We start from the raw sequence: 12,435 nt of genomic DNA on the forward strand, positions 1-12,435 counted from the left end.
CTTTGGCTCCATCCCTTCATTCTTTCTGGAGTTATTTCTCCATTGATCTCCAGTAGCATATTGGGCACCTACTGACCTGGGGAGTTCCTCTTTCAGTATCCTATCATTTTGCCTTTTCATACTGTTCATGGGGTTCTCAAGGCAAGAATACGGAAGTGGTTTGCCATTCCTTTCTCCAGTGGACCACATTCTGTCAGACCTCTTCACCATGACCCGCCCTTCTTGGGTGGCCCCACATGGCATGGCTTAGTTTCATTGAGTTAGACAAGGCTGTGGTCCTAGTGTGATTAGACTGACTAGTTTTCTGTGATTATGATTTCAGTGTGTCTGCCCTCTGATGCCCTCTTGCAACACCTACCATCTTACTTGGGTTTCTCTTACCTTGGGCGTGGGGTATCTCTTCATAGCTGCTCCAGCAAAGTGCAGCTGCTGCTCCTTACCTTGGACGAGGGGTATCTCCTCACTGCCGCCCCTCCTGACCTTGAACGTGGAGTAGCTCCTCTAGGCCCTCCTTCATTTTGCTGGTACTGCTACTAAGTCACTTCAGTCATGTCCGACTCTGTGCGACCCCAGAGACGGCAGCCCACCAGGCTCCCACGTCCCTGGGATTCTCTAGGCAAGAACACTGGAGTGGGTTGCCATTTCCTTCTCCAATGCATGAAAGTGAAAAGTGAAAGTGAAGTCACTCAGTCGTGTCCGACTCTTAGCGACCCCATGGACTGCAGCCCACCAGGCTCCTCCGTCCATGGGATTTTCCAGGCAAGAGTACTGGAGTGGGGTGCCATTGCCTTCTCCTGCGTTTTAATCCCCACTAAATCTTGCCATTAACTAGCTGTGTGCCTGTAGGAGAATTATATAATCTCTCCAAGTTACAGTTTATGTATTGTTAACATAGAGATAACCTTTCCTGCCTATTAGTTTTGTCATGAGGAGGGGATTTGAAAGCCTGTACACATTAATTTATTATTGCTGTAATACATCACCACAAACTTGGTGACTTAACACAATGTAAACTTATCTAACAATTCTGGAGGACAGAAGTCTGAAATGAGTCCTTCTGGGTTATAAGAATGTTGGCAGGACTGTGATCCTTTGTGGAGTCTCTAGGGGAGGTTCTACGAACCTCTCTTTTCCAGCTCTTATAGCCTGTCCACATTCCTTGACTGGTGGCCTCTCACTCTTTGTAGTCAGCATGGATGATAACCTTTCTCACACTGCATTCTTCTGTCACTCGCTTCTTTTTCACTGAGAAGAAGCTTGATGAATGCTTTGGACACACCCAGGGAATCCAGAATAATCTCCTGATTTTTAAAAAACTTATTAAAACTTTATTGATTCACTTATTGGCATTATTTTAACTTTTAAACACCATATTAGAAAAAATTAATGAGGATACTCCTATTAAAAATGTTGTATTGTACACTTTTCCTTTGTTAAGTAGTTCTCAAAATCATAGTTTTTATAGGTTATGTAAAGTGTCATCATAGGATTTTATTTTGCCATCTTTGTTGTTCTGATTTTTCACTATTACAAAAATCACACACACACATTTACAGTTAGATTCCTAGGGACTTCCCTGGTGGTCTAGTGGTTAGGACTCCATGCTTCCACTGCAGGAGGTACGGGTTTGATCTCTGGTAGGGAGCTAAGATCCTGCATGAAAATAAAGTTAGATTCCTATTGAACTATTGCATCAAGGAAAATAAAAATGTTTGATATTCTTGCCAAATTGCTTTCCAGAAAGGCTATCATGATTTTTCCATTCTATCAACAGTGTGCAAATGTACAGCTCTCATTAGACTTAAAATACTTTTTTTTTCTTTGATTAGCAACTGTAATTCCACCTGCAACCTTAATTCTTTTTCAAAGTTCTGAAGATCAGGATGTAGCTATCTTTGGAAGGGACATTATTCTACCTGCCACATTATGTAAGGGGCATCGTTCAGTGTCACTTTTACAGGCAGAAGCCAATAAAGGATGCCTGTTTTCCTCTTACTTCCCAAAAGGGCCCTTTGCAGATCTAGACTATTCAGATACAACCAGCACGTAGTCTGAAGGTTTTCGCTTCCTGGTATTAGCTTCTCCATTCTTTCTGACTGGTACTTACCCCCATCTTTTCCTACTGCTTGTTCATTCTCCAGGGATTGGTGCTAACTACTCCCTTCTTCATGTGGTCTTCCTTGAGTCAAAACAACTGGAAGAAGGTGACTTTAAAATGGTTAAAGTATATTTATTTGAAGCAATAAGGTCATTCTAGGAGATGCACTAACATTATTTACTGACTATGTGAACTTGGACAGATTCCTTCATCTCTAGCTTTAGTTTTCTAATCTTTAAGATGGAAGTCACAGTAAGTGCGTCAGAGATTTCCTGAAAGAATCGAACAAAATCATCTATGTCACAGATGTCATGGTTTATGAGTTTATGGCCTGACAGAAACTTGTTTTCAGACAAAAGATAATTGCTAAAGGGATTGAAACATTCTGTGTAATCAAGACAAGAAGCCAAATGGGCCAACTTAATTGAAACCTGTTTCTTTCAGCATATGCCTATAAAGCATCTGAAGCTCAAGATGACGAGTTCCTTGAAATAAGGTTCAGTACCATTAGTGCTTTTAAGGAGCAACAATTCAGATAATGCTCCGGAGTTGATAACAAAAGAATTATTATCTGTGCAACAAAATATGACTCCTATCAGATATAATAGGCAAAAACAAATTACTGTTGTTTCTCAAGTTAGAACCTCATTGCTTTTTGCTAACTTAACTACTTTAGCTAAGCAGTTTGAGTCCTCCAATGACTCAGTGTCTTCTTTGGTTGACACTTGAGATAACGCTTTCTTTTACAAAGACTTTATTGCTTAGTCGCTAAGTCCTATGTGACTTTTTTGCAATCCTATGGGCTGTAGCCCACCAGGCTTCTCTGTTCATGGGATTTCCCAGACAAGAATACTGGAGTGGGTTGCCATTTCCTCCTCCAGGGGATCTTCCCAACTCAGGAATCAAACCCACATCTCCTGCACTGGCAGGCGGATTCTTTACCACTGAGCCAGCAGGGAAGCCCTTTATGAAGCCTTTGTGGAGACCAAGCAAGAATGCATACATGAGATTTCCTAGGACAAGTCCTAGCACAGAGATGCTTAATAAAGCTTGAGCATTATTGTAACTGCTCTGAGCATAATCCAACAGAAAAGCAATGCATAGCCTCTGGCAGTAATTGACCTATTTTATGTTTGGAGAGGAAACCATTTGAATATTACAACTGCTGCTGGTGGTGGTGGTAGGATTTGTGCCTTTTCCTTTGATGATGAAATTATTAAAATGCATTGGTCTTTTATTATAGAGACACTAAAAGTGACATCTTATATTTGTACAAATCAGAGTTTGCCAATTGCTGGCCCATGGAGATTCAGCCTGCAAGTGTATTTTATCTTGTCAGCACAGGGCTTTATTGTTAACATGGTGGCTGCGGTTGCTGCTGCTAATTGTTTTTGCTGTTGCTCTTGGCATTGTCATTGATTTATGAACCAACATTCAAAAATTTTAAAATGGTTTATTAAAAATCTGAATTACTGTCTTCCCTGTAAAACTAAAATGGTCTAGCATTCCACAGCCAGCATTTCTGCACAGTGGTCATTAACTACTGCTAAGTAGCAACTGTCTGCTGTCGACAGTGCAAGAACCTTCCACTCTGCCTCTGTCTCCCTGACTCAGGTGCTTCCTCTCTGGATTTCATGATGGAGGTAAAAGATCCCAGCAGAAACACAGGGTTATGTTCCTGACAGCCTCTGGTCATGTTCTCGTCACCTGATCAATATATAGCTTGTTTAGGTGGGTTTCTGTTTAAAGGTATATGTGGAAACACCTAAAATAAGCGTGTATATATATATATGTGCCTTTACATGGGCTTGCCTGGGAGCTCAGCTGTTAAAGAATCCACCGGAAATGCAGGAGAGCCCAGTTCAATTCCTGGGTCAGGAAGTTCCCCTGGAGAAGGGATAGGCTACCTACCTACTCTAGTATTCTTGTGCTTCCCTGGTGGCTCAGAAGGTAAAGAATTCACTTGCAATGCAGGAGACCTGAGTTCGATCCGCAGGAAGATTGCCTGGAGGAGGGTATGACAACCCACTTCAATATTATTGCCTGGAGAATCCCTATGGACAGAGGAGCCTGGTGGGCTACAGCCCATGGGTTTGCAAAGAGTCGGACATGACCGAACGACTAAGTGTAGTGTAGCATATATACATATTTTCATATATATGTATCTGTCTATACACATATATTCATCTGATTCATTAACATTGAACTCATGGCTGACAGCAGTGTAGCTCATTCCTGAATGAAGCCTGCCTCTGTGTAAGGCACATCACAGGCTTCTTGCTTTTAGGGACACTAGACAGCACTTTAGCTCTACACTCAGAGGCCATTTGAAATATCAAAATAAAAGCTCCAACCGAAAATGTCTGCTTTCTTTGAGACACAGGACCAGGAAGGAAGCAGCTGCAGCTGCAGTTCATTCAGTCGCTCAGTCATGTCTAACTCCTTGCGACCCCATGGACTGCAGCACACCAGGCCTCCCTGTCCATCACCAACTCCCGGAGTTTACTCAAACTCATGTCCATTAAGTCGGTGATGCCATCCAACCATCTCATCCTCTGTTGTCCCCTTCCCTTCCTGCCTTTAATCTTTCCCAGAAGCAGGGTCTTTTTCAATGAGTTGGTTCTTCACCATCAGGTGGCCAAAATATTGGAGTTTCGGCTTCAGCCTCAGTCCTTCCAATGAATATTCAGAACTGATTTCCTTTAGGATGGACTGGTTGGATCTCCTTGCAGTCCAAGGGACTCTCAAGAGTCTTTTCCAACACCACAGTTCAAAAGCATCAATTCTTCGACGCTCAGCTTTCTTTATAGTCTAGCTCTCACATCCATACATGACTACCGGAAGAACCATAGCCTTGACTAGACAGACCTTTGTTGACAAAGTAATGTCTCTGTTTTTTAATAGGAAGCAGCCTAGCAAGACAGAAAAGTTTTGACAGTAGTAGTTCTGTACTAGCCAAGCAGCACAGGAAAAACTGTGGCTTGACCTCCACCCACACCAGCAAAGCCCAAGTGGGATCCTAGATGTCCACCATTGCCAGGCTGTAACAAGCACCTTCCCTCCTCTCCCCCAGCAAGAGAAGTAGGGAAGTCTCAAGAAGGGAGCTAGGATTTCACTACCAGCAGGCAGTGATAAGAACTAGAACTCCACCTGGCCTGGTTTAAACAGAGACCATATGGGGAGCCTGGACCTGTAGCCCCACACAGCAGTCAGAGGTCACCCAGGAGATCCTTGACAAAGCTTCAAAAGTAATTCTATAAAGCCTTTCCAATAAATGGTCCTGTGGCAACTGGACACCCATAGGCCCCAATAAGACAAAACAGAAACTTAGCTTATCTCACTCCTCACGTAAAAATGACCTCAAAGTGGATCATAGACCTCTTTGAAAAATAGAAAGCTTTTAGGAAAACAAAATAGAGGAACGTTTTGGGGTCTAGAACTAAGCAGAGTTTTTAAACTTGACATGAAACATATCACCCATAAAAAATGGTGAATTCAGCTTCCTCGAGGTTAAAAACCTTTGTTCTTTAAATGTGCTATAGAGAGAAATAACAGATGAACTGCAGTGAGAAGTTTGTGAGGCAAAAGAATATACAGAAAACCCACCACCATGTCTTTCCTTGGACCTTGAGGTCCCTGGACTATTTGCTTTCTTCTTCACCTTTGAGAATCTCCTTTTGTTTCTTCTTCTGTACACTGTCTAGAACTTCTGGCTATGGTTAGTGAGAACAGGGAAAAATATGTCTACTCCATATTTCTTGGAAGCAGAAGGTATGACAGATCTTTTTCTTTCTTTCTTTTGGGGCTACCCTGGTGGCTCAGAGGGTAAAGAATCTGCCTGCAATGCAGGAGACCTCATTTAACAGATACAAAACAGGTCAGAGAAGGTGTGGATGTCCTCAGAGTCACACAGCTCTCGCGTGATGTCACCCAGGCTACACGAGTGCAGTGCCTGCGTCCTCTGCGCTCAGTCTCCTTGGATAACCGTATACACAGGAACGCGTCAACAGGGACCTTCTCTGACTGTATTCATGGACTCAGTAGCAGAGAAGCTCCCCGCTGTGGGTTCAGTGAGCCATGAGAAACTGATGTGTGTTCATGGTCTATTTTACTTCTCTTTCAGTTTGTTTTATTCAAAGTCTTTTGCCCAGTGGGTTTGAAAACAGTGGAAGGGGAGGACAATGATGAGGCCAGACATGTTCTTGCAAATGAAAGGATTGTTAATTGCAAGGCACAGAACTTCAAAACGTGCTTCTGCACATGTGGCAGAAGAGGACAAATAGGAGTCTCCTGACAGCATGGGAACCTGCTCGACATTCTGCAACCACCGAATCTGGAAATGGGGGTGCCGTGATAAAACCCAGAGCATAGATATACACTGGTGACATTGTTTGCTGATACCCCCAGGATTAGCAGCTCAGCTGCTGTGTTTCTAAAGGAAATATTTGTGTTGCAATGTGATAGCAGTTCAGTTCATGTGTGGATTGTCCATCATGCACTCAAATCCAATTTTCTGTAAAATGGACTTTTTTACCTAAAGAAAAGCCATCTCTCATACGTGCCTGTGGCATATGACTTATTGCTCCCTTGTTCCTATTTCTATTACCACCAACCTTTTCTGTGTCTCATAGGATCCTCAGATGTACCCAACTTCCTGTCTCCATCTTGGCCCATCTCATCCCTCCCTGACAGTGCTGGCAAAATAAATCTCTCTCTGATGCTAGACGATCATGCATGCCATCCAGAAACTAGCCTGTTGCCTGCAGTCTTTAGGATTAAGTCTAGGTGTTTTTAGAAGCAGGCAATAATAAGAAGTCCGATATTCAGCAGCCTGTCCTCTGTTCTTTTCTTAGGTATTATCAGATCCGAGTGACCTTGAAGGTGTCCTCAAGGATCCCCCACAGACTGAGCGCTTCCATCGTTGGGCAGACAGGTGAGCAGGAGGATAACAGTGGGGCACTTGCTGCCCACTGGTAAGCCTTCATTCATCACTGTAAACCAGGGCTTAGCAGGGTACATAGAGGCACTCAGTGAACCATTGTTGATTGTTGAATAAGTGGATTTTGGAAACGTAGACCCACTGTTGCTTTGGCCCTGTGTTATTGCAAAGGGGACCTGGCTAAAAGAAAAAAAAAAAAAAAACTCTCCTAGGAGCAGCTGGTATCTGAGGATAATCCTGGCTGTGAGTGCATGCTCAGCTGCTCAGGTGTGTCTGACTCTTTGTGACTCCATGGACCGCAGCCTGCCAGGCTCCTCTGTCCATGGAATGTTCCGAGCAAGAATACTGGAGTGGGTTGCCATGCCCTCCTCCAGGGGATCTTCCTGACCCAGGGATCGAACCCGTGTCTGTTAGGTTTCCTGCATTGGCAGGTCGACTCTTTACCACTGAGACACCTGGGAAGCCCCAAACCTGGCTGTAGAGGTTGGCTAAAATCAAATCAGGGAGGAAGAGGATGGGAAATGGCATCTAGCTGGTAGGTAAGAAGCCTGTTGTCAAAGAGGAGTTAATAATCAGTTCGGTGTATGGGACTGGGTCAGTAGCCAGGTGTGGTAGCACTTTCTGTGCACAATAAGGAGTCAAAGGCAGTCCTCTCTGGGAAGAAGAATTGCCAAGGACAATCCAGGTTCTAACCTTGGAGCGTTAGTAAGGTATCCCAGGCTCTCAGCAGGTTCAATGTGATAGCATTGACTCAGAAATACAGAACTTATTACATAAAAAGTAAAGCTAGACATCAAGATTATATTCTGGCAGAAGTATTTGCATTTAGTAAGTTTGGGAGAATGTATGGATCAACCAGACTTTAAGAAGAAGGAGACATACTTTGGAATGGAAGAGAGAGAAGGTAAGGAGACAAAAAGAACTGTGTAAAAGCTGCTTAACTTTCACTCTACAAGGTAGCCAGGAATATTGCAGAAATAGGAAATGGCAATCCACTCCAGTACTGTTGCCTGGAAAATCCCATGGACAGAGGAGCCTGATAGGTTACAGTCCATGGCGTCGCAAAGAGTCGGACGTGACTGAGCGACTTCACTTTCACTTTCAAATTCAGCAAGGTCAAGAGTTCTGGTCATTCATAGCTACATTTCCAAAAGTTCATTTTGGGTTGCCTTGGCAATTATATTACCCTGTTGTTGACAGTGATATTATGGCGAGTAGAATTGTTTGCAGTTGAATGACTGCAAAGTTAGTGCAGATGTGGTGGTCTGTTTAGCTCCTCCTTGGGGGAGGTGTGGGAGATGCAGGGGAGAGGGAGCTTACATGGACCATGCAAGGGACAAGCCAGGGAGGCTGATGGTTTATGGGCAACAGGCTACAGGCTGGCTGGGGCCTGTGATCCAGAAAGAGAAAGACCCTGGAGACCACTGGCTTTTCCCCGACTCTGCATAGAGTTAAGCAGGACGCAGTAGTCAAGGCCCCACATTTCCAAGGAGGTCCTTCTCCTCCACTCTTCACTCCTCCTTTCTCCAAGGAGTGTCAGGCCCCTGAGACTGGAGGCCAGCCCCTCTCCTATGTCCTGTGCTCATTCCAGTGCCTGCAGGCTCCCACTGTGCTCCCATCTGCATCGTGCCTCCTCCCACCCCAGCTTCTGCCAGAAGAAGGTTCGTGGAGTTGACTGAGGAAGTAGGCCATTTGAACCCTGATGTTGCATGAACTAGTCATGTGACCCCAGGCCTTGACAATTGGAGCTTCATTTCCTCACCTGAAACATAAGGATAAATATCCGTCCTCTGTAGGCTTTGTCTTACACATTACATGTCTTTTTTTGTTTGTTTGAGCCCTGTCTTTTCTTCTTGGTGAGCCTGGCCAGAGGTTGTGCATTTTGTTTACCCTTTCAAAGAACCAGATCTTGGTCTTACTGATTTTTAAAAAATCTCTATTTTATTTATTTCCTCTCTGATCTTTATTATCTGCTTTTTTTCTGCTAACTTTTGGTTTTCTTTGTTCTTCTTTTTCTAATTCTTTTAGGTGGTGGGTTAGGTTGTTTGAGATCTTTCTTCTTTCTTAAGTAAGGCCTATATTGGTATGAATGCCCCTCTAAGAACTGCTTTTGCTGCATCCCATCAATTTTGTGTGGTTGTATCTTAGCGATTATAAATGTAAAGGGCACTTTACATGTTATAGAGGTTATTAAAGGAAATGTCCCAGGTCAGAAACAGAACCTTTTTCAAAAATTTTTTAAATTATTTTTTACTTTTTTGGAAAATTATTATAAATTGCAAGATAATTGCTTTAAAATAGAAATAGGAAAAACTCATTGTGTCTAGCGAGGCAGAATTTGGGAGTGGTACAGGCTGCACATTCCAAAATTTCCAGGTTCAATTCCTGCTTCTGACACTTCTCAGCCTTCTGGATTTAGAAAAGTTATTTCACCTATTTGGTTTCTTGGATTCTTCACCTATAAAGTTGAGCTGGTAGGAGGTCCCTGCCTCAAAGGTTTGTGTTAAGGTTTGAATGAATTATGCAGGGAAATGACTAGAATGGTCCTGACCCGTAGTAAGCTCACAATAACCACCAGCAAGAGTCAGTGACGCTATTACACGCTCAGTAGTTTACTTAGTAGCATCTGCTGCAAGTTGGTGCTGTGGAACGCATCCCTGGGGATGAGAAGATGCTTTCTGGCTCTGGAGGCACCCAGTCTTCATGGGGAGACAGAAGTGTCACAGTAATTAATACAGTAGAGGTGGAGGCTGAGATGAGATTTTTGTCTGCCAAGGCACAGCCAGATGACACAAAAGCGCTAGGAAGCCATAGACCCAGTGCTGTTCACACAGAGGGTGCTGCCGCCTAAATTAAGGGGCAGGATTATACATTCTTATTCTCCCTGAAAATATGTTCCTTCTCTGGTAGCCATATGATATGAAATGTGCTTTAATTATGCAGGTGATTTAGATTCTGCTTCTCTGGATGGAACTTACTTTCTCACTGGGTTTTCCAAGGTCGGTGTTTATGATTTCATTTTGTGAGTGAGAAAAAATAGTAACTTCCCCTGGGAAATGTAGTCATAATTGACATACTACAATGTTTCTTTTCTCAATACTTTTTAAAAAGGTGACTTGGGAAAAGTTGCTCAGGTAAATGGATGGCTCCTTCTTGTCTGAGTTAGCAACATATCTTGTGGAACAGAGTAGGACAGTCTCTGAGCTTGCACCAGGTAAGAGTTATCCTCCCCAGGCCTTCAGGAAAGAACCCCACATTACAGTAGGGACACGTGTGTGAAGAGGTGGATGCACCCCAGCGGTGACACTGCATTCCTCTGTTCATGGCACCGGGTGCAGGGCGTCAAGGGAGCTTGTTTTCTGTGGATGTGGACGTGTGGATGGTTTAGGCTTAGTGGTCAGTATGATTCTAAAGGCCACTGGATCTTGGTCATCACCAAAAATATAAAACTATGAATTGTAGGTGATCTTCTAATGCTTCTAATGCCTTCACTGAAGCCAGGATAGCTCTGGTTCTTCCAAAACTTTTCAGATTCCTCCTATAAGCCAAAATCCTAAGCACTGAGAGATACAGAGATGAGTGATGGTGAATAAAAACATAGGGTTACAGTATTCTAGGAAGAGAAACCAGAGGTAAGAACTTTTTTTTAAATGTGATTCTGCTTGAATTGAAGGCTTGCATTTTGTGGGTTTCACAGATTTGTTTTCTGAGTTCAGGGTTATAGGTAATTGTCTGCGTCTGTGAATGAATGTTATGTATACTTACCCTTGGCTGTTTCCTTTCACCCAAGTGATGCTATTTAATAGGTTTTGCAACCCTTCCTACCTGGAGATGTCAAAAAATATTATTTTCTCTTAGGGGGATGATCAGTTAAGTCATATATGGGGGAGGGACACTGCTTAAACTTACCGAGGCTGTGTTAAGTGGTTCGGCACAAACAGACATCTGCTAGTCACTGCTCATCAAAGCAAGAGAAAGGGATGAGCAGTAAATTGTGGAAGCGTGAAAAAATTGCCATGATTAGTTTTAGTAATGTTTTGAGAGGTAATTTGCATTTTCATTAAGTGAAAGCTTTTAAGAGTTTCACCGTGTAAGGGGTGGGGAGAGACATTTATTCTTCAAATGAATCAAACTAATTTCTTTTCAGGGCCCATTAAAGTCAGCTAAATATCAAATATGCCTGTTTTCATGGAGAGTATTAATCAGGTAAAAACACCCCTTCTCCTAGGCTCTGAGTACCCTCCTGGGGTTGGAGGAGAGTGCTGCTCAAGAACGCTGTCAAGAAGGACATGTCTGGAGGAGTCCAGACCTGAAGGATGTTGGCACCTCTGCTCCTCACAAAAGTCATCTCGGAAACTCTGAGGCCAGGGCCCCTCACCTTGGGCTCCCAGTGTAGACTGTGAATCTGCTCTGACAGCTGGTTCAGTGATCAGCTCCCTGGGGGTCCAAGCCAGAACTGTTGTCTGTCTTTGTCCTTTGAGATCAAATCTTAAAGTCTGCTCGACCTTCAAGGTCTCTCTTTGGGAAGGTTCCTTCAGTCTCCTGTACCCTGGTTCATCCCTCTCTGCTTCGACTTAATGGGCTTCCCAGGTGGCTCAGTTGTAAGGAATCTGCCTATCAGTGCAGGAGGTGCAGGTTTGATCCCTGGGTCAGGGAGATCCCCTGGAGGAGGAAATGGCAACCCCCTCCATTATTCTTGCTTGGAAAATTTAATGCACTCAGGAGCTTGGGCTGCAGTCTACAGGGGTTGCAAAGTTGGACACAATTGAGCAACTGAACACACACACACACACACACACACACACACACACACACACACACACACACTGCTTTTAATGCCTGTCCCTTTCTTGCTCAACTTCCACCCCTCTAGCCCACTCGGCTGGCAGAAAGGATTTGTGTTGGTTCTCTGCAGTGATCCCTGTCCCCGTGAGAATTACTCATTCCCTGTCTGAGCACACTGCCTGTGCTCACTGCCTGTACACACGTCTCGTGCAATTCCCCTGCCCCTTTGCTCTCGGGACCTGCATTTGGGACTCTGCGTTGGAGGACCCAGCCCCAGGCTCCCGGGAGCACTCTGTCCGAGATCTGAACTTGTCTGGGAGTTTGAAGCCCAACGCACCCCATCCCCACCCCCAGCCTTTGCCACGAGCCTGTGATTATCAGTGCACGCATGTGGAGGTGCGCTCCTGTCGGGGGATGGGACAGGCTGAGATGCAGTCCCCTCTTCAGAGTCCCCTGCAGGAGCAGGCTGGCACTCCCTTCTTGGGGACCTTTGTTGAGCTGTGCCTCTGCCTGCCTTCCCTGCTTTCCCTGCCCTGGGTCCCTGCTTCCCCAATCTCATGGGACACACGTGTGCTAAACCACCTGCACACAGGTCCTCATCTCTGCAATCTGC

General features: G+C 44.3%; 1 protein-coding gene across 2 annotated transcripts in view; it reads left to right on the forward strand.

Moving 5' to 3' along the window:
• FAM135B (family with sequence similarity 135 member B) overlaps positions 1-12,435 on the forward strand; it is a 272,851-nt gene that overhangs the window by 139,347 nt on the left and 121,069 nt on the right. For both annotated transcript variants that reach the window (XM_027972869.3, XM_060419990.1), the window contains exon 3: positions 6,952-7,031. In XM_027972869.3, the coding sequence (XP_027828670.2) occupies positions 6,952-7,031 (80 nt within the window). The remainder of the gene's footprint in view (positions 1-6,951; positions 7,032-12,435) is intronic.

This window comes from Ovis aries, chromosome 9 (assembly GCF_016772045.2).
Source record: "Ovis aries strain OAR_USU_Benz2616 breed Rambouillet chromosome 9, ARS-UI_Ramb_v3.0, whole genome shotgun sequence".
NCBI classification, from domain to species: Eukaryota; Metazoa; Chordata; class Mammalia; order Artiodactyla; family Bovidae; genus Ovis; species Ovis aries.